At 46.3% G+C, this 22,180-nt stretch overlaps 1 protein-coding gene across 4 annotated transcripts in view; it reads right to left on the reverse strand.

The window, feature by feature from the left end:
• LOC144768867 (uncharacterized) overlaps positions 1–22,180 on the reverse strand; it is a 209,452-nt gene that overhangs the window by 12,240 nt on the left and 175,032 nt on the right. For all 4 annotated transcript variants that reach the window (XR_013598647.1, XR_013598646.1, XM_078652875.1 and 1 more), the window contains exon 12: positions 3,681–3,797. Coding sequence is in view for 2 of the 4 variants with exons in the window: in XM_078652875.1 (XP_078509001.1) it covers positions 3,681–3,797 (117 nt within the window). In the remaining 2 variants the exon portion in view is untranslated. The remainder of the gene's footprint in view (positions 1–3,680; positions 3,798–22,180) is intronic.

Raw genomic sequence — 22,180 nt, forward strand, 5'->3', positions numbered from 1 at the left:
TCCAATTTAGTAATTTAGTAATCAAATGTAGCTCTTTTCTATGCTCTTGTTTACAATTATGTCCACAGCTTGCATTGTACAAAATGCAATATTTTGAGTTGAAGTCATAGCTCACATATCAAGGTGTGAAACGTGTGAGGAGAAGTAAGATGCAGATAATGTTCAACTGATACACGAAATGTAATTGACAAGTGGTCTTATTAACTAAAGGTTTTCAACACCGGAGAACTATAGCTGTCTTTACCTAAATCTAACAAGACTCTTATTATGCTCCCAGAGTAGAAACCCAGATCAGACTCTAGGAAACTAATATTCGATATCAAGAAGGTCCTTAGTATAGCTGACGCAATGCCGGATCTCGAGAAGTTCCAAGAAGCCAAATAATAAGGGAAGCATCACCACCTATGGTTGCAACTTCCAAAAACCCAAAATATAGGATATACTATTTGGGTTATGCAGAAGAAGCCTCAGGAGGCAGTAGAGTTAAACCTGCTATCAAGGATCCTTAGCAAGTTAATCAGATTCTTAATTCTTTAAAAAAAAAACTTGACGTCAGTACAATTCTTTTAGCCTGGTAAATTAAGAGGACTAAAATAAATTAAACTTCTCTTGCTCTCGATCTCTTTATCTTCTGTTTGAACATAGTCCTGCTCATCCATTAAGTTATTTAAGGTATTGACTAATACAGACCTAGCCCCGAATGGCAGCAGCTTTACATAGATTCGGGCCCTCAGATCTATCCAGGATGGACAGTGTGTCCAGGCATGGATGAAAGTTTACAAGTCACAGCGCCAGTGGGTAAGAGGTGGAGTTGGAAGGGATCCATGTGGGAAGGACGGACAAATACAGGGAATACAGATCTTGACATAGATCACATATATACAAACTGTGCAAAACAAACATGTTTAGAAGCACAGTAATTTGCAAATGGTGCATACAGTTGTAGGCTTATCGTGGAAGAAGCAGTTGCCGAGTGCCATTTGGGAACTGGGTACAGATCACAAAGATTGAAAAGTGATAAGGGAGAGAACCAACCAGCCATGTAAGGAACTGCAATGAACTGCAGGCACTGCTCACAATCAGATTTCAAAATAGGAGAAAAGTAATAATTGTCATAGGTTATAATACCTCTTACCTTACAAAGAACAAGAAAAAATGAGATGCCATTTGGTGAGAACATCAATAGCTCCTGATCAAAGTATACTATGATCAAGCACCCTTTGTAGCAGCATATTTTCACAACAACAGTCATTATTAATTAAGGAATGGCCACAAATGCTGAAATACCTCCTTTGGATAAAGGCACAGATTCTAAGAGTGCTTGTAGGAACACATACTTTGGCAACAACTGTTTGATCTCAAAAAGAATCTGTAGCAAATAACAGGAGTGAAGAAAAGGTAGGCTGTGACGTAGCAGCAAGCGACGATACACGAGTGTCACTATTAAAGTCTTCTAATGTCAGAAATGAGAAGAACATTCACAAAACATGATGTTCGGGGAGGGGTAAAAGAGAAAATACTGAGACTTTTAGAGGCTAGATGATCCACACACCGGGCAGGACCAGGGTGACCTGTACGAAAGTTCTTTAGAGCCTCTCAGAGTTTAAAGAAGTAGTTAAGTGCCAACCATTGAACTAACTGGGTTCAGACATTTGCATAATGCCCTGAAGCAGTCAAACTTTTGGAGGAGACTCGCTCATTAGTACTAGGAATTTTAACATTAAGATACCCTAAACTCATAGGTTCAGATACTGGCTGTAAATATTTATTGTAATGAGTGTATTCACAAAGATCCTAGAGTCATGGTGCTATAGCAGAATCATTTCAATATTTGAGAATACACACCAACAACATGTTTCAGACCCAGTTTTATTTGTATTTGCCTGGGAGCTGTTGACTGGCCCAACAAAGGTGCAATCATTTGGCCCATCAGCTACTGTATGAAGAAGAGGCACTCATGCCAATAAAAAAAAATAAAAGATCAATGTACGCCGGTCACAATCATTGTATATAAAAGCTAACCACTGGTTAAAAGAATTATGGAGAGTTTTCTGATGAAGTCCGCGGTTACCATTTCCTTAAACTAGGTAAAAAATATAAAGTCTGCACTGCCACACACAAAATCAATGGTGGAGTTTTAACTATATGAATTATAACTATATTAGTTTACAGGCTTACAGCTGTGGTGTTGGTAGGAGGTGGATGGGGTCTCCCAATTCCCTATGGTTTTGACCCTGAAATCATAGTTGACAATACTGAGGACAGATGTAAGGCAAAGTAATTGTTCCTGAGGTTACAAGAAGAAAATATGGTTTGGCAAGAGTAATGCTGCAAAATATGTTGATGCTGGATACGTTTTTTAACTGCAGCTATGTCACACCACCACCAGAGTCTTCATGCAGGGAACTTAAGACATCTCTGGGGAATGTGGCCACATAAGCTAAAGAGGATTAAAACAGAAATAGACTCGCCCATTAGACGTGCTAGCTTGAGACAGTGCCATGGACACATATTCAAAAGCTCTTTACACGCACATGAAAGACAAGGTGTGGAATGCCAAAGCAAGGGGAAGTCAGGCCTGGTGCAGGAATATCTGAAAATTCACTGTGGACCAAAAAACCTGTCAAGAGGTATCTGGATCCTAGCCAGGACAAAAAGACATGGGTAGAGTCTACCCATGAAATGTCCACTTGGCAAAAAGTATGCCACTTTTAAAGCATCTTGCCGCCAGTTCTGTAGATATTTCCAAGGTTGGTATAGCTATCGTCAACTTTTGGCATAGATCCCACGGAAAAAAACTTACTCTGTATAGCAGGAGTGTACTGTTTCCAGGCTCTATGAAACATGATCGGCTCAAAATAAACCACTGGCCTGAAGGGAAGCCTTTTATCTCGAGTCCCTTCTCTATCTCTCTTTCTATGCCGGAGATGAATCATCGTTTTTTAATAATTTACTAGAGCACATAAATAAAAGGTGGCTTAATACCAATATATATGTAATTTACATCATGGACTATATCACAGACAAAAGTACACTATGTACGTAGGTAGACTGTTCAGACCTCTCAGTAAGAATTTACTTCTCTATGCTCTGTCAATTAATAACAAATACAGATTACATTTTTGAAACTTGACTATTTTATGACAGCATGTGTTTGCTAGACATTACAGTGCACTGAATTGAGGTCAAACTAGCAATATGTGTGAGGTAAAATGCCAAGCATTTCAATCACATGATTAAGTGGGGTGTGGTGTGTGTGTGTGTTTTATTTTCTTCACACCAGGCCCCCCCTTACCTCAGGGGGCTTCAAGTAAGGCCTGGGGTGCATTGGTTATGATGTGTGCTGTTCAGGTGCTAGAACAGAGCAGGACCTGCAAGCCAGGACTGAGGTATTTTGTCAGTACTGTGTGTGGCCTCCAGTATATCAATAACGATCAGTATTGCATGCAGAACAGAACTGATGTGTATCTATGAGAGCCTTGTGTGGGCTCAGTGACAGAACAGAATGTAAAAGTGGTGTTGCTTAATTACGTGCAACTAGATTTACTCAATGGTAGACAGCACAGCCACACTCAGAGGTGGTGGATGCATGGAATTGCCTCTGTGAAGAAGACCCTCCTGCGGAGAGACAGTTACTAACGGAAGAGCAGCTCCTCTTCCAGACCCCTAGGGCTCCTCACCTTCTCAAGCGGGAACAACCTTTGGTAGGTGATCTTTTCAGGGACGTAGGTGTGGAGAAGGGCGCATAAGGCCATTCCATCTGCCCAACTTGAGCTAAAATTTGTGATCCTTACGTTCTGGAAAAAAAGAGAAGAGAGATCAAGATGAGGACACAATGTGTTGAATAGTCAAACTTGAGAAGAAGGGTTAAATCAGTGCAGTAAGATCAAATCTAGTTTCAAATCTAGTGGCATTGGGAAAATTGGGTTTTTGGTATTTTGGAGGGGCACACAAGTGTCAATGCCACATGCGACAAAATCCTCTGTTTACAAATCGCTACTATTGCGACATACATGACAGATCCTATTGCAGGAGGGATCAGGTTACTTGCATGGACTATACGAGGGCTAGGCAACCCTAAATAGAAACGCCAAATACTGTCCTACCTGAATAGACACTGCGCTGAAGTTGTGTTCTTACAAGAGACCCACTCGAGTCTGGCAGATTCAAGAGGTTTCGCGAGAGCATGAGGACAGAATAAGTTCTGTGCATCCTATAGTACAAACGCTAGAGGCTTATCCATACTCATAAAAAATTCATTACAAATCCAACTGACATTTCAACATGGGGATGCTGCAGGGCGATATTTATATATAGAAGGGAAACTGAATGGTACTCAAGTCACGCTATCAAGTCACAAGCACTCAACACTGATGATCCCGGGTTCTTCGAGGATATTATGGCCATGTGCCATCAGCGTACGGCGAGCAGTGCCATCTGAAGAGGAGATTTTAACCTAACAATAACATTCCAAATTGCAGCAACCACCCAAAAGCTGCTATGATACTGCGACAGAGTATTGGCATGGAGGGATTGGCTATCTGGAGAGAAAGGGTATACTTTTATCACTCTGCAGTACACAACACCTACTCCCTTACAGACTTTTGGTTACCCAGTAATGAGGTGCTGCCATGGGTCCGCACCACCACATACCTGCCTCGCAATCGCTGACCACTCCCCAGTAATCCTCAGAATTTACAGTACCTGATGATGGGCCCACATATCGCCCCTGGCATTTACCGCGGGGGACGCTTAACGACACAGCCTTTTTTGATGACATGAAGAGCGTGATGAAAGAGTACTTTGAGACTAATATAAATTCAATGTCAACTTTTGCCATGGCTTTGGAATCATTATAGCATATATATGGGGTTTCACTATAAGCAAATATATTGTAGTCCTAAAGTCGATCCGTACAAAGTTGACATATGAGACTAGTCTCCGACACTTAGAAGCGACATATGCATTAACCCACAATCCACACTAGCTGAAATACACAAGGCCATACAGGAGGTCAGGGACCTTAAGGAAAGGAAAATCAAATATATAACCAACAACAGTAAAGCTTGTACATACGGAGAGGGGGAGCACCAGAGAAAAACCTTGTCATGGCTGCTGCAAAAAGTGTGTGCGCAGGACTTGATACATTCTCTTGAGCCTAGCACTGTGGACACAATAACAGATAGGACCGATGAAGTCCAAACAATTGAAGAATACTACGTCACTATACACAGGCCAGACAACAAACTCTACTGCTGACATACAGCATTACCTAGGCAGCATAGTGTTAGCTTGGGTGGAGGTGAAAAAGTGCAATCTACAGCTTGGTGAACGAGAAGTCCCCGGGTACCGACGGTCTCACAGCTGAGTTCTGTAAATCATATAAGCTGTTGCTGGCACCTCAGCTTGCCACACTCTACGAAGAAGTGCTGGAGGAAGGAGAACGCCCTCCACTACCAGAAATGCTGTCTTTACAGCCATATTAAAAACCGGTAAGGATGGGAAGCTCTGCCAATCTTAAACCTAGATACTAAAATACTGACATGCATTCTGTCCAATTGAATGGATTATTTGGTGCTTAGCTTGGTACTACCGGAATAATCAGGTTTTATCCCTGGCAGGGATACCCTAAAAACCCTGTGCACTTTCTTTGCACTGAGAAGGCGTAGGACTCTCTCAAATGACCTTTCTTCTTTGCTATTCTACGGTGGGAAACATCCTTTACAACGCATCTTTACCACGCAGTGCCTTTACGACACAACCATTACAACGCATGTCATTACAACGCATTGCGCTGGGGGGCGCTGTAGGATAGGGAATAGATTTAATTTACTATCCAACACCTTCCCTACTATCCACGGGGACAGGAGTTGGAATAGTAAATCAAACTATTCACTATCCAGCACCACAAAGCGCTATGCGTTGTAACAGCATGCGTTGTAAAAACTGCGTCGTAAAAGCATGCGTGGTAAAAGCATGCGTTGTAATGTCATACATCCTTCTACGGTGGCTGGGCATCCCCATGAACTATTTAAGCAAATGTACACTAAACCTTAGGCAATAGTTTGAATTAACAATTGCCTCTCAGACCAATTCTACGCTAGTAGGGGGACAAGACAAGGATGCCCCTCTCACTTATTAGCTTTATTTATGGAACCACTGACTACAATCCAAACATCTATGTCAAGCACTAAAATTTCGGAACAAGTGTGTATTATTGTCTTTATACGCAGATGACATACTTCTGTTTCTAAAGAATCTAGAAACAAACCTTGAACCCCTCAAAGTAAAAATAACATGATACCTATCTGGCATTCATAATAATTGGTAAAACTCAGATATGTTACCGCTATCAGCAGCAGTTCAGAAACCGGTGGAGTATTCCCCTGCTTTGCAATCAAGATGACACTGAAGCTCAGACACATAAAAAAAAAATAGTACTGGAAAACTATAGCCCAGGGCTGGCTAAATTGATTAAGCAAATCGACAGGGGATCACACTTCCATTATCTATGCAGGGCAATTTACATTAATTAAAATGCACAATAGAAACACTACCCCCACTTGATATCTCCGACTACATGCGCCTGGGACAAGTAGTCGTGGCTGCATGGCAATCTTTCCCATTGTGTACACCCTGCTTACATATCTCGTTCAAAATCCAGGTAGAAAAGGCATGGTCTCCTCTTTATATCTATTATACATGGATTTATGCACAAGTAGCTATAACAAAGCCCTGGAGAAGTGGAAGACAGACAGTGAGCAAGGTACAGGCGCAGGTACTGCCACAGTATTACTTAACACCCAACCAGATTTCGGGTCCCAGATTGTTTGAAAAGTTACCATCGAACGAGAATGGGTAGTTTCATCTACAGTTTGGTAATTAACAGCCCCACATTCTGATGGCCTGTGTCTACCAAGGGCTAGTTACAAGGGCATGCAGGAGAAGCTAGGGTTTAAATAACATCTGGAAAGACAAGGCACAGGCGCTGAAGTCTCCGGAAGGTTTGATCTGGCGTTGTGTGCAGACACCTTATCGAATGAGGCATCAAGAATGCCACTTTTTTAGCTACCAAGTTCGCTAACTGGGTCTGGGGCTTTCTGCTCAGGAGAAACACCCAGATTAACTGGTAAAGAGTGGAGGAAGGGGGGAGTGTTTCTTTGTTGGATACCATAGCGAAAAATCATCCGACGAGGCAAGATGGCCGCCTGGTAGGAGCTCCTGTGAGGAGCTCCCAGTGCTGGGGATCCCATGCGGGCATTATCCCTGTTAGCACCTACCAGCACGACGGAATGAAAGCTGACAAGAAGATCGGAACAAAAGAGTAACTGGATCGAGTAACTGGATTGAAACTGGATTGATTATTAGACCTGGATTGACCCCTGAAATGCCCCGCGACCGGACCACCGACTAAGACACCCTCATCACTAACGCGGGAGCCTGCTGAGCCGACAGTGCGAACCACCCTGCCGACACTGTGGACCACCCTGCCACCAGCTCCTAGGCATCAGTAGAGTGTCGCATCACAGGGGCGGCTGAAACTCCTGGAGCCTGTTCCCGACAGCCCGACGACTTCGGAGGGCTGGAAGAGGTCCCCCGCTACACGGCGGAGGAAGGCACTGGAGCTCGGCTGCTGACCCATCCCTAAACTACAAAGTCCAAAAGGCATACACGGCAGCATCGGGTAGCATCGGAGGGCACCCCCTGGCAACATAGAGGGGCACCCCCCGTGAGCCTACTGTGCCGGAACCGCCCGCGGCAGTAGAGTGTCGCATCACAGGGGCGGCTGAAACCCCAGGAGCCTGTTCCCGACAGCCCGACGATTTCAGAAGGCTGGAAGAGGTCCTCCGCTACACGGCGGAGGAAGGCACTGGAGCTTGGCTGCTGACTCATTCATCCCTAAACTACAAAGTCAGCATCAGAGGGCACCCCCGGCAGCATAGAGGGGTACCCCCCGTGAGCCTACTGTGCCGGAACCGCCCGCCCGCTCCACCGCAGTGATTCGCAGTGAATAGTCCCAGAAGCTACGGAAGGCTAAGCAAAGCCACAGCAGAGGAACTACAGAGAGCGACGCCAGAGGTCTGAAAGTGGCCCCCCTACCGTCCGCTCCACGGTGGAGGACGCCGGCTGCTAAGAAGGGAGCAGTCCCCCCCCCTCCCCCCACCGCACCACAGCACCGGAGACAGGACACGGGCTAATGAGTTGGATACCCCCGGAGGGTAGGGCGCCGCCGCTGCCCAGGGGAGCGACTGAGGAAAGCCCTGAGATCAACAACGGGAGCGGCGCTGCGTCTGAAGACTGAAGCCTGCCCCCATCGGATCCTTAGGTTACCGGGTGTCTACATACGCTGCGCCTCTCAGTGATACAGACTGGCAGCCATGAACTGATCTACTGTATTCTATGGAGTTCAACCACTCGCAATACGCAAATTTCAGCAAATTGGAAAGGACTGAGACACTGTGTGGAACAATGCATTGCTGTTGAAAGACTCTGCGCGCGGATTCAGGGGGCACACAGAGACTTGAGGTATTTGTATTTCTCCTACCCGCCTGCTCACTTTAAATTACCTCCTTTGTTCAAGATGGCTGGAGCCATAAACCTGTAACAATAAATCCCCCCCCCCCCCCCCCCACGGTACCTCTAGCCACGAGGCTCCTCACTTTATCTCCCCCACACAGAGATAAGCATTCCTCCCAGATAGCTGGAGCATTGCTGGCTCTGATGGAAAGTGAAACCCCTCCCCCTATGCCTAAAGTAACAGCAGCAGACAGAGGACTAATATCTCCACCTCATCTGCTTGCATGAAGGAGATGGGGAACTGCTCTTCTATACTAGTTAAGCAGCTGAAACAAACAGAGGACTAATGTCTCTATTCCACCTATTTGGCGGACATGTCTGATTAGTCTCTTTCAGGGACGGACATCTTGGATTAGTCATTTCTTCTTTATTTGATCACTCGTTTAGAATTTAACACTCTAGACTAAGCACAACTTCTGATCACTTGGCTCAGTTAGGTATCTACACCCTCCTTTGTAAGAAAGAATGCCTGCCTATTTATTTTTATTTTTTATTTTATTTTGAGAGTTTTATACAGCGCGAACAAGATCTTTGCAGATATCAGAGCGCTTTACAAGTAAAAAATACAAGTAGAATATACAAAGTAAAAATACAAAGTAAAGAAGCGAATATACAAAGTAATATATGAGGTAGTTAGGTACAAGGTGCTAGTTACATAGGTAGGTCAAAGGACATGAGGTAGGTCATAGGTGTGGTAATGTAGGTACACTGAGTATAGACAAACAGTTGTGTCAATAGCATAAAGTGCAATAGCAAGGAGCATATACTTGCTTAAGCGTCTTTAGAGTATCTAGAGTTTAAAGGTGGGCCTAGTTGAGGTGGGTGTGTGCAGGATGTAAAGACCCACAGGTGCGAGTAGAAGGGAAGTAAGGATCGTTGAGGTGGAGAGGGTAAAGTGTGCAAAGTCAACCAGGTGCGTCAACAATATAACAGTAAACATAATCAACCAGGTGCATCAAACATTATAACAAAATACAAGGAGTGAGCGTATACAATACGTAATTCGATAATACAGGGTACAATAGGCCATGGACGGGCAGGACTTACAGCGCAGATTCATGAGTGATACGTAGAAATAGGTCATGTGTATTTTGCCATGAGGATCGCTTTAACTTCCTTCTTAAAGATAGTGTTGGAGGTGATGAGCCTTGTTTCAGGAGGGAGTGAGTTCCAGATCCTGGGCGCCATTCCTGAAAAGGAGCGTTTATACATTTTTTCCTTCCGAAATCTTCGGGGTTTCAGCAACAGATTGCTTGTGCTCCTAGTAGTTCGGGAGCCACCCGAAATTGTCAACTTTTGAGTGAGGTAGGCGGGTGAATTCAGATGCACAGCCTTGTGTGTCATGCATGCGATTTTCAGTTGGATTCTGGCTTCAAAAGGTAGCCAGTTCAGTGATTTAAAGTCCGGGGAGATATGTGAGTGTTTTTTGAGCCTGTGACGAGTCTCGCAGCGGCGTTAAGGGACGCTCTTAGGGGTGCCGTCGTAGTTAGGGGGAGCCCGCAGAGGGCGGTGCAACCGTATTCTATGTGCGGGATGACTATAGATTGTACTGCAGTTTGGAAGTCTTTGGCAGGAAGGAATGGTTTAAGTTTTCTCAGGGTATTGATTTGGAAGTTCGCTCCTTTGGTTGCCTTGCTGATGTGCTGCTGCATGTTGAGATTGGTGTCAAGTGTTATGCCTAAAGATTTTGCAGAGTCTACTACGATGGGCTGTACATTTAGAGCCGTTAATTGCTTAAGCCATGTTTGAGCCGTTGATATTTTAGCGGGAGGTGAGATCAGGAGAAACTCGGTCTTCAGAGCATTGAGTTTGAGGTGATTCTCTGCAAGCCAGGATTGGGTGTTACTGATCGTGGTGTTCAGCAGCATGATGTCCTTGGGAGATTGTATTTTAAGATAAAGTTGGGTGTCGTCGGCATACATGTGAAAGTGCACATTAGAAGCCTGTAGCAACGTGGTGAGAGGTTCCATAACTAGGTTGAACAGTGTTGGGGAGAGGGAGGATCCTTGAGGGACGCCTAGCGATACTGGAACCGGAGATGACAGCAGGTTGTTGCTTTTGATTCTTTGTGTCCGGTTGTGTAGAAATGAGGTGAACCACTTTAGCACAGTCCCTGATATGCCCATTCTTGTGTTTAACAGTTCGAGTAAGTTCTCATGTTTAACTGTATCGAATGCTGAGGAGAGATCCAGAAGGATGAGGAGACAGGTATCGTTTTGGTCTAGGATTTGGAGGGCATCGTCCACTATGTGAGTCATGGCAGTTTCGGTGCTGTGCCCTGCTCGGAAGCCTGACTGATGAGCGTTTAGGAGATCAAACTTATCTATGTGTTTAGTCAGTTGTAGTTGAACGCATTTTTCCAACAGTTTAGCGAGAGTGGGAATGTTTGTAATAGGGCGGTAGTTGTTTAGATCAGTGGGGTCTGCTGTTGTTTTTTTTAGTAGCGGTGTGACTTGGCCTACTTTGAGGGCGTTGGGTATGGATCCTTGTTGAAGAGAGCTATTGATAATCTTAGACCAGAGTGGGAGAAGCCAAGGGGAGAAGTCTTTTACAGCGTTAGCAGGAAGGGGGTCAGAGAGGTGATTGGAAGGTTTCAAGGCGCTGAGCAGTCTGCCAATTTCTTCTACGGAGTAAGTGTCAAAGGAAGACCAAGTAGCATTGTTCTTTGGTTGAGGTATTGCTGAGTGTCGGGGGTTGGAGTACAGGATAGCGTCATTGAGGAGATCGCTTCTTATTCTCTCAGTTTTCTGGGTAAAGAAGGCAGAGAAGTCTTCGCAGGAAGGAGTAACGTCCATGGAGCTGATTGTCTGGGGATGCTCTTTGGATTGAGTTCTGACTAACTCAAACAGTTTTCTTGGACGGTTTTTAGCTTGGGCGAGCTGGAGGTTGAAGAAGTCTCTTTTTGAGCGTTTTATTTTCCTGAAGTAGGCGTTTCTCTGTTTCTTTAGATTTTTTAGGTGTACTGCAGAAGGGGCTGACCTCCAGGTACGCTCTGCCATTCGCATCGCCCGTCTATCCTCATTGAGGCTTCCGTCATACCATGGGTTGGAAGTCTTCTTGGACGAGACTCTTTTCAGTTGCATGGGCGCCACCTCATCGATTATTGTGGACATAGTATTGAGATAGTAGTCAGTCAGAAGTTCAACGTCTGTATCGCCAGGAGGGGGAAGTAGCCGATTGCAGCTGTTAGGTGGTAGGGAGTTTGGGTTGAGTTTCTTCAAGTCTCTTTTCCACACTTTGTGCTTAGGGGGTTGAACTGAATGAAGTCTGGTTTTTTCCTTGATGATGAAGGAGACAATATGGTGATCTGACCAGTCACACGGTTGGATTGACTCCAGTTGAATAGCGCCCTCTTTGGAGATGATGAGGTCAAGGGTAGAACCTCTCTTATGGGTCGGGCTGTTGCATATTTGGTTGAGATCAAGTGCGTTGAGAAAGCTTTTGAGGCTGTTTACTACTGTGTCACTGTTGTCATTCCAGTGGAGATTGAAGTCGCCAAGGAAAATTTGGGTGTGCTGACGTCCTGAGTTGGCTGTAATTGTGTCCATGAGTTGTTGGAAGAAGGAGAGATTGTCCCCAGGAAGGTGGTATATAATGTGTAGTGAACATACCGGTTTGCTTTCGCTGATGATATCAAGGCAGAGGTATTCACAGGAAGTAAGAGAGGAGACGGTCCCTTTGGAGACTGAGAGGTTGCTTCTGTGAATGCAGGCAATTCCACCGCCTATCTTTTTGTCCCTGTCAAGTCTAATGATACAGTAATTGGGGGGGACTAGGATATCCAGTATAGGTGTGGAGGTGTCAGACAGCCATGTTTCAGTCAGGATGGCTAGGTCCAATTCCAGGGACATGATGAGTTCGGCGACCTCCGTGGAATGTCTTTGGGCCGATCTGCAGTTGAGAAGTATGCATTTAAGGCTAGGGGTGCATAGGGTGGAGGAAGATTCCAAAACGAGGGGTACATTAGTGAGGTTGTTGGGGACAGCGCCTCTGTTGTTATCCTTTAGGTGCCTGAGGTCGTTAGATATAATCGTTGGGATGGACATGTTGTTGGTAGCTAGTGGCTTTTGGGGAGCCGGGTCGTAAGAGTGGAGAAGGGTGTGTACGTCAAGGTCAGAGATCGTGTTGGTGGTGCGTCTGGGGCGATTGGTGGTATTGCAAAAAGGGGTAGAAGTCCAAGTTGGGGAAGGATGTGTGATGAGGCGAGAAGGAGGTGTGGAGGAAGTGTTGTTAGGTGTAGAGGAAGGAGGAATATTGCGCTTGGTAGTAAAGAGATTGCAATTGTTATTGCGATTGTTGGTGTTGCGAGGGGGGATAGAAGTCCGGTGTGTGGAGAGTTGTGTGGTAGGGCGAGAAGGCGGTGAGGGGGACATGGTGTTAGGTGTGGGAAGGGTGGTGATGGGGGGGGGGTGTCTGATGGGGTGTGTGATGAGCAACTCTTTAATGGAGTGAAATTCTTCTTTCAGTTGGAGGAGGGTGGACATAATAATGTCCAAGGTGATGATGGGCGCGGTGTTGGGGGAGGGTACTGGTGCTGAATCGGCGAATACGTTGACAGGGGGCAGTCCGGGTGGAGAGGCGGGGCTGGTGTGGGTGTTGGGGGCGTTAGCGAGAGGATAGGTGTTGTTGGGAGGCGCATCCGCGCTAGGGGGGGAAGGGAATAAGGGGGCGATGTGAAGGCTGGCTGTTGTGGGGGAGGAGGTGGAATATTGAGGAGTGAGCGAGGGGGGTGGGAGGTTGAGGGAGGGATACAGGCTAGGCGTGGCGGGAGTGCTAAGTGTGGGGGGGGCGGAAGTCGGAGAGAGAGTCATGATGTGTGGGGTGCCATTGGGGGAGGAGGGGTGCTCTGATAAAAAATGTGCGGGGGAAGGTACGGGAGTGCAGAGTGTGGGGGGGAGACAGGAGGATGAGCGGAGGTAGGGAGGTTAGTAGGGGGGCTGGGAAAGAGAGTGGTGTGTGGAGGGACCAGGTCTAAGTCTGTGTATGAGGGGCGGGGAGGGGTAGCTGGGACAGGCAGGTGATTGATTGTGGAGCAGGGTGTGAAGGTGAGGTGCGTGTCTTCTTGCTGCTGCACTGGGTTAGGAGAGTTAAGGGTGGGAGCTGTGACGTTAGGAGAGGTAGGACAGGGGGTGATATGCGTGCAAGTCGGAGGATTGGAAAGATGCTCTTTGAGAGAGGGGAACATGTTGTCAAGTAGTTCCAGGTTTCTGTCTGTCGCTTGAATTAAGACAATCCCGTTGTTGTATATAGTGACGGTGGTTCTGCCTGGGAGGAGTTGGGACGATGTGATGGAGAGTGTTACGCCATGTGCGGATTTCCGGGAGGTGGAGACGGTGAATAGGGTGAGGAACACTTTTTTCCATTGCGCTCTGCGTGTGGTGTGGAAAATGATGTCGGTGTTCAAGGGTCCATTGACCGATGAGAAGTAGGTGTCGGCAAAGGGTATTTCTGGGTGAGACCTAAGGAAGTCGTGTTTAAAGCGTTTAGTAGCTTTTTTGGTGAGCACGGGAGGGTAGTTTATTTTATATGTGTGTTTGCCGCTGAGCTCCATGTTGGTATGGTGGCAGTATAGCGCAGGGGTTAGTGGGCCCTAGTGATATGCCGGAGCAAGATGCACATGCAAACACCTCCGGTTATCAGGATCAGGGATGGCACAGCACTAGCGGGCAGAAAGATACACTAGTGAGACGACAGGCATATGTGCAGTCGGTGCATTACATGACGGATAGGTAAAGTGAATACTTGTGGTAGTGCAGTGCGGTTGCAGAGTTGTGTAAAGTGGTAGTGCAAAGTACAATTGGAGGAATAGTTCAGGGACACTATAGACCACCAATGGGTGCAGGTTTTATTCTATTCTATTATTGTACCACAATACTTTGAACTATATTCTGAACATGCGTAATCCACAGAATGATACCTCATATATGGAAAGATGCCTATGATTGCAGTTCACTCCTAGCTTTACTCTGAACATGGTGATGTACAGTCTGCCACACCATATCGGATAGAGCGTTTGCCTAGTTTTGCAGTATTCTACCTATACCTGTATTTTGATCATTTTTAAGGCACAGATTGCTACCTCATACACCTTTTTACCGCAGCATTATTCCTCGACCGGTATTTCGAACTTTTGTAATGCAATGCTACCTCATTTACCCTGGTTTGCTAACTATTGTCACTTCTGATATCTATGATTTTGGATTTTTTTTATTTTTGATGGTGACACTACCTCACATATATATATCTGGTTGATCGCTAGTACCACTGTTGTACACTATAACCTATAAAATTGTAACCTATTCTATTTATATGTTACTCTGCACACTCTTACATTTAGGATACGATCACTAGTACTATTCCTACATCGTGTAACCTATTTTTGTTTTTGTTTTCCCTGCACATTTATGCCACTATAGTGCATTCTCCACCTCTCACCTAAACCAGCATCGCAACATGGATCCCCCCCTATCCCCCCCCATTCTCAGTCCCCACTACCCTCTCACCTCCTCTCTTAGTATAACTTCCCCTCCCCACAACAGGACCACTCCCAATCCCATTTCCCCTCCTACCCTCAGCCCCCATTACGCCACACACCCCATACACCCCTCACCCACCTCCCCTCCCATCTTATCCCCCACCCATCCGGCGGTCTTACTCACTCAACACGCCACACTCCCTGCTCGTAGACGCAGCAATTGCCCTCGTCCCTCTCGTTGCCTCGGCAACACCTCACACAACTACACCTGCCCGCCCAACGGGTCCTCCACCCTACCGTCGTACTCTCTCACTCAACCTTGATTATTTTTAGGAATTGTCTGATTGTTCACATGTTGGACTTTGTAGCCATTTATTTGTAATATTTTACACACAGGTTGTCTTTGCTTCCACTTATTTGTACCATTTATACCATGTAACCTATTGATGTAACTGTCTGACTATGCTCCCCCATGTACTCTTTGTAAAGCGCTCTGATATCCGCAAGGATCTTGTCCGCGCTATATAAAACTTTCGAAATAAATAAATAAATAAATCCCTGCCTATTGGAATGTTTTATCTTGCGAAGACCTAGCTGATGCCGGGGAACCTGTGCCCGGGATGTGATATTTTTTTTCTCTTTGTAAAATTGTATTAACTGTGTTACACGTTACATGTTTTAATACCTACCAGTCCTATTTCAGCATATGAAGGTGTGTTCTTCAGCCCCCAGTTTGCTCTGTTTGTACATGCCTGTTCTGCTACGGATATATCCTGCAATTCTCTGGTGATGGGATGGGCACATATTAATATCCCTCTTTCAAACTGAGGATTTGAGGTTTTTGTTGCTGTTAAAATCATTATATAATGAATGCGGTTATCTGCTTTCCAAAATAGCATTTGATATTAATGGTTCATAGAAATGCCCTCGCTGTGTCACTTTGGGAGGTCTGGTGTCGACAAGACGACATTCTGATCTTGGTGTGCAAGGCAGATGTATGGTCATGATGTACCCGTACTGTACTTATCAATGTTTGCTGCCCCTTACTTTGCAATCAGAGGTGGCTCGTTGTGGCTTAATAATGAGCAAGTTGCTCATGGAGACCTTTTGTAATTATGCTGTCTGGTAGGGCAGGCTGCGCCCCAGCCATGTGCTGCTTTTTACTCCTACCTTCTCTAGGTTGAGAGAATAACAAATTAAGCACGTTTCTTGCAGCAGCATTCTATGCAAACCGGTTGTAATATTTTCCAAAAACAGATATCCCCCAGTTTTTTCAGTTTAAAAACAGGCAGATGGTTTTTATTGGCACACACAGTTATGATTTCTGCTCAGAGGAATTTAAAATAGCATTTACATTTGTATGTCTAAAGAATGTGTCAGCAAATATCGTGCATGCAATCATGTTTGTTCATTTCTTTTTTTGTCGTGTTTTTCTTTGCAAAGTAAAATATTGGTTTAGTACTGCTTTACTTAATCACTTGCTCATGTCAAAAAGTATTTTGTTAAGGACATCTAGCATGCGGTAATGTACCATTACTGAGTGTCAAAAGCAGCAACACTAAGGCCTTCATTCCTTTTGGTTTAGTAATCCCAATTTGGGTACAAAGAGGAATCTGCGTCCGAATGGTGCCTAAATTGTCACACAAAATACATACAAAAGAAAATAAAAGACAAAAATTAACCCATGTGGCCACACAGCGTGGGAAGATAACTGACACTGCTCTGCCTCTGGGCTTTATGGCTACGTAGCTCTGACGGCTTTAAGGCTCTCAGAGTGTTGCTTGTCCGGGGATCTTATTTTTTTTTTTTTTTTTTTTTTTTTTTTTTAAAACCTTTATTGTGCACAAAAAAGAACAAATACGGGCCTACAACCATCAGGCCGGCCACAAAACTTTAAGCACAGGTGCGAGCAACGTTATTCCACAACGGCATCAGGTATGATAGCAACAATTAGTAGCCGTGACACAAAATGGAGTCATGTCGCCAAGGAAAAGGAGAATTGAAGGTTAAATTTTAAAATTATAAAGAAATATAACAATGAAGAATGAAATCAAGGAGAACTGAGTCCAGACAGTAAGTACACAAACATGAGCAGGCAGCAGTAATTAGAACAACAATATGAAGAACACCACGTCGAGATGGCAGTAACACACCCAACAATAGGAGTTGCAGTCCACAGTTACGCACTACCCTCAGCGCCACCCACTACCTACTAACCTTCAGGGCAGACCCAGAACTGAAACCAGAACAAGAAAGCGCAGAAATTAGAAAAATAAGGCCCATAGAAACTAAAAGAGAAATTAAATCTACCCCCCCACCCTACAACAATCCGGAGGCTACGGCCTACCCCCCCCCCCCGGCAAAGTGCCTGTCGCCCAGTAAAGAAACCCGAAATACAGAGGAAGAATAGAAAAGAAAGAAGAAAAGATAAGAAAAGAAAACCATCACACTTGAAGCATCGGGAGGAAGAGAAGAACAAGCCAGTCTATCACTCCCGAAAAGGAAAGGAAACGAGGGAGGAGGAGCCCTAATATTAACAAACTCCCGGTCCCCCAGCCATGTATAGCCCCCTGCCCCAATTGAAGCAATAAAATCGAAAAATACACCAGCAAATGAAATATTGAAACAGATGTGCCCCGGACCCCGAGACAGTACTGAAATGATCACCCCGTCCATATGGGCGGTAACAGGATAAACCCAGTTCCACCCCACGTGCGAATTCACCAGGATGAACAACAGTAGCAGAACAGATATGGGGAGCTACGACCTCTACATTCACCAGAGAGGTGGCACAGTCAGAAACAGAACAGCCAGGACAAGCAGAGTGAAGCCCCGAAGACCACGATCTCTAATCCGGTCGCGAGCGACCACTATACTATGAGGCCCAGCAAACGCCCTCCCCAGTCAGGACAAAGGGACAAAATGGCCGCCGTAATGAGAGTGCAGACAGAGGAGAGCAAGATGGACGCTACCCTGTACAAATAACCCCCACGTCACTATAAGTTTCCAGGACCAGCAAACAGGAAACAAAGAAAAACGTGGCGGAGCCGATAGCGAGCAATTAATCAGGGTAGCCAGTGTATAATGCAGCTTGTGTCAATGACAAAGGTCGCAACACCCAAAGGATGCCTTAATTGGAGAGCAAAACAACCACTAGCTATAATAGAGACAGACGGGGGGAAACAATCTACATCGTAAATACAAATCATGTAGCCAATACGTATCACAATCTAGCCCCGATCCCCACCCGGTAAGACGGTGACACAACCAGGAACCCGCCCCTCCCGCATCAAATGTACACGCTCGGACACCCCCGGCTCATTAAACATCCCACACCCCAGCATCAATTACCAGAGAACTGCACCCGAGATATCCTCATTGGGGAAAGATAGTAAGTAATACCCTGTGTACCACACACATATCAAGTCTGTCCTGGCCTCCACCAGTCCGTACAGGAATGCAATCAGAGGATCGGCTAGCCTTGGCCCGATCTAGGAGGCACCTTGTCACCCAACCATCTTGGCAGTCCGCTGCAATCCGTCTTGACGAGGAAACATGGCCGCCTCGAGGATAAGGAAAGCGCACCATCGCCGAGGGAACTCCGGTCGTCCCCCGCAGATAGTAGTCCAACAACAAAATGTACTCCCAGAGCGCATAAATGGCAAAAGTCGCTGAACGACGAGATGGAACTAGTCAAGGAGGGAGCAGGGGCAAGGGCAGGAGAACAAGCTAGCGATGCACTGCACAGCCAGGCTGGTTCACGAGGCAGACAGCCAATCGAAGAACAAAGGGGAAACACTGTAGCAACAGCAGCGTGAATGAGCGGCAACAAGTCTGCAGAAGCTCCAGTAGCGGTTATGTCGGGTGATACAGTAGCAACAGGAGGTAGCGAGGGGCTGGCAAGTTGTAACCAAGTCAGACCTGAGTCCTGTTGAGAGTGAACCCCTCGCGTTCGGCTCACAGCAGGGAGACACGCATCAAGTTTCTCAAACAGCACCGCCGAGGCACGCAGTATCTCCGACCGCACCTCATCCAGGATATTCAACACCTCCCTGTAGGTGCAGTCCGGCCGTGATACTCGAGGCTCTCCAATCTCAGTGGAGGGCTCAAACACGGTCCCCCGTACCAATGAACACATGCCACCCCAGGAAGAGGTCCCAGCGCCATTTCCACCCCGTTGGTGATCAGGCATCGCCATCTTAGCAGCAGTCCACGGAGTGCTGGGAGGGGGGGAAAACGGGGTTCACAGTTTCCGACAGGGAAGTGGATGTTTGCCCCACAACACTTTACGTCCCCTCCTGTGCGCTGCATAAGCGAGGGGCATCCGATGGTGCGGCGGGCAGTCAGGGCAGCTCGATCTTACCGGCCATCAGCGCAGCTAGGAAGAAAGCCGACCGGCATCATGGCGGCCACAAACAAAGGAACCCATGCAAGCCCTCACATATCCGTGCCGGAGCTGCTCCGTGTGAGCTCGGCAGGTCAATGAGCACAGGGCATAGGCAAGACTGTAGACGGGCGGAAGCACTCCCCCAGCACAGGCAGCCACAGCAACAGAGCCTCCCCTTGAGATTTGCGAGGTCCGGCAGGCTGCAGGGAGCGGGCGGAGGTCCGGGGCAGAAACGATCTCCCCAGAGCTCGCGACTCCGGGAGGGCTGAGAGGCCAGAGGGACACCGTCAGGATCGACTTCGTGTCCCGCGCATGTCGGGCGAAAGAAACCCCAGGATTACAGGCAGGATATGAGCGCGGGTCTTCAGGGCCGGCGGAGCCGAGCGACCACACGTCCGTTCAGGTCGCCATCTTGGCTCCTCCCCCCTGTCCGGGGATCTTAGATCTACAGTTCTGTTGCTTGAAAGCAGATCTATTCAGGTGGTGCTTGCTTCACTCCATGTCCCAAGCTGTGGTTGAAGTGCAGTAAAAACAGTATGGGGACGCGGCGGGCCCAGATTTCGCAGGCACTTTGGTAAAAAGTGTTGCCTTTTTACTAAAGTGCTGATTTCTCAATTTTTGTGCACATCGCGAAATCCTGGAGGGTCTGGAAAATGCCAATGACAGTTGACCTTGCTAGTAATGACTAATGTATCTGTTTCTGATGTCCTTTAAATGCGCACTCATCAAATGATTATTAATCATATAGCCTGTGATAGGTATGTCCCACGAATGGCATTGATTTCATACCGCCACGTGCCGAAGATACTGATGTGATCTATTTCTCTACGAAGTGAAACCCATGATGTCAACCCCTGATTGTTGATTGTAATACCTTTACGCATTAATAACAATCTTAAAAGTGCCTGTTGTATCTTATCTTCAATACAATGCATCTTTCCTTGTTCATGGTCCTTGCTGCCCAGCCAGTGTGGATGGTGTAGAATTTTGGTATGAGTGGTGAGGTCACAGAGTGTTGGGATGCCTGGGGAGTGTGAGTTGAGAGTATGGGCTGAGCAGCAAGGGAGCTGCTTCTGGTGGGGCTTCACATTATATTCTACAAGGCTCTCACTTAATTGATAACTACCATCTTCAATAAATACTATCTTCTTCCTCTACACCTCGGCTTCAATGGACTTATTTTATATTACCACATTTGGCGACAAGACTTCATGCTGTGTCATCCTTTACATTTCCTGCTGTGTTTTCAGGTCTTCTCACACAGCGTGAAGGTTTTCCACTGTTCTGAACCACATTACAAACTTTACTTTGCTTGGTTTTAAGGTATTTTGTGGTGACATTTCTTTGCCAATGTGTTTTTTTAAACAATTCACATTCACTTTCTGCTTTCAGTATTTGCATTATTTTATGCCAGTTCAGTATTCCAATTTTCTCTGTTTTAATGAACTTTAATGCTACATGATTTAATTTGTCACCTACATTTCCTGCTTTATTTTCATCAATGTACCTTGCCTCCAAGTTTTACAGAGACATGTGTGTTTTAATGGTCTTGTGACTATGGGACTTTAAATGTCACCTACATTTTCAGTTTTATTTTACATTGCTTTGCTTTAAAGTGTTATTAAGGGATCCTTTTATCTGAATTGAGGTTTGTATTATGTTATGCCTATTGGCTATGTGACTTGCCATTTTAACACGTTACTTTATTTATTTATTTATTTATTTATGGGTTTGTATCGCGCCGGCCTCACACCCGAAGGTGTATCTCCGCGCGGTGCTGTGAAGTGAACAGGTCGGGGCATGCGCTCATCCTAGAACAGAGTTGTCTTTAGGCATTTCCTGAAAGCTAGATGGCTTGGGCATTCTCTAAGGGAGAGGGGAAGATTGTTCCACAGACGAGGGCCCATGATGGAGAGGGCACGGCCTCCCTGTCTGGTCTTATTATGTCTTGGAATCTGTAGTAACAGCTGATTGCTGGACCTCAGATTGCGGGAAGGGCGGTGGTATACAAATTTTTCGGCCAGATAGTGCGGCCCTAGGTTGTGGAGACTCTTGTGCACCACACAGCAGATCTTAAATTCCACCCGTTTCCGGATGGGAAGCCAGTGGAGGGCTTTGAGGAGGGGCAAGGATGGTGTTCTGGGGGGGGCATTGGTCACCAAACGTGCCGCGGTATTCTGAACAACCTGAAGTTTGTTCAGCACTCCTTCATTGGCTGCTAGAAATAGGCCATTGCAATAGTCCAGGCGGCTCAGAACGAGGGCCTGGACCAAGGTCTTTCTTGTGTAATCAGGTAGAAGGGGGAACACTTTCCGAAGGAGGCTAATAATGTGAAAGCAAGATCCCGCCGTGGTGCTGGCATGGTGAGCAAGGGTGAGATCATGGTCTAGACGGTCTCCCAGGTTTTTCACCACCTGTTTCGGGGAAGGGGCCTGACCCAGACTGGTGGGCCACCAGTCAGGGGTCCACAGGATTTTTGCCTCTCCAAATAGCATGACCTCCGACTTTCCCACATTGCACTGGAGAAAGTTCTTGGCCATCCAGCTGGCGATCGCAGTCATGCCGTTAGAGAAAGCTTGTCTTATCTCCGGGGTAAAGGTTTTAAAAGTGAACAGCAGCTGCGTGTCGTCAGCGTAGGAGATGGGCATAAACCCGAAAGACCTCATAATGTTGGCCAGGGAGGAGACATATACGTTAAACAACGTAGGGCTAAGACAGGAGCCCTGCGGGACTCCTCTGAT

This window comes from Lissotriton helveticus, chromosome 7 (genome assembly GCF_964261635.1).
Source record: "Lissotriton helveticus chromosome 7, aLisHel1.1, whole genome shotgun sequence".
In the NCBI taxonomy this organism is placed as follows: domain Eukaryota; kingdom Metazoa; phylum Chordata; class Amphibia; order Caudata; family Salamandridae; genus Lissotriton; species Lissotriton helveticus.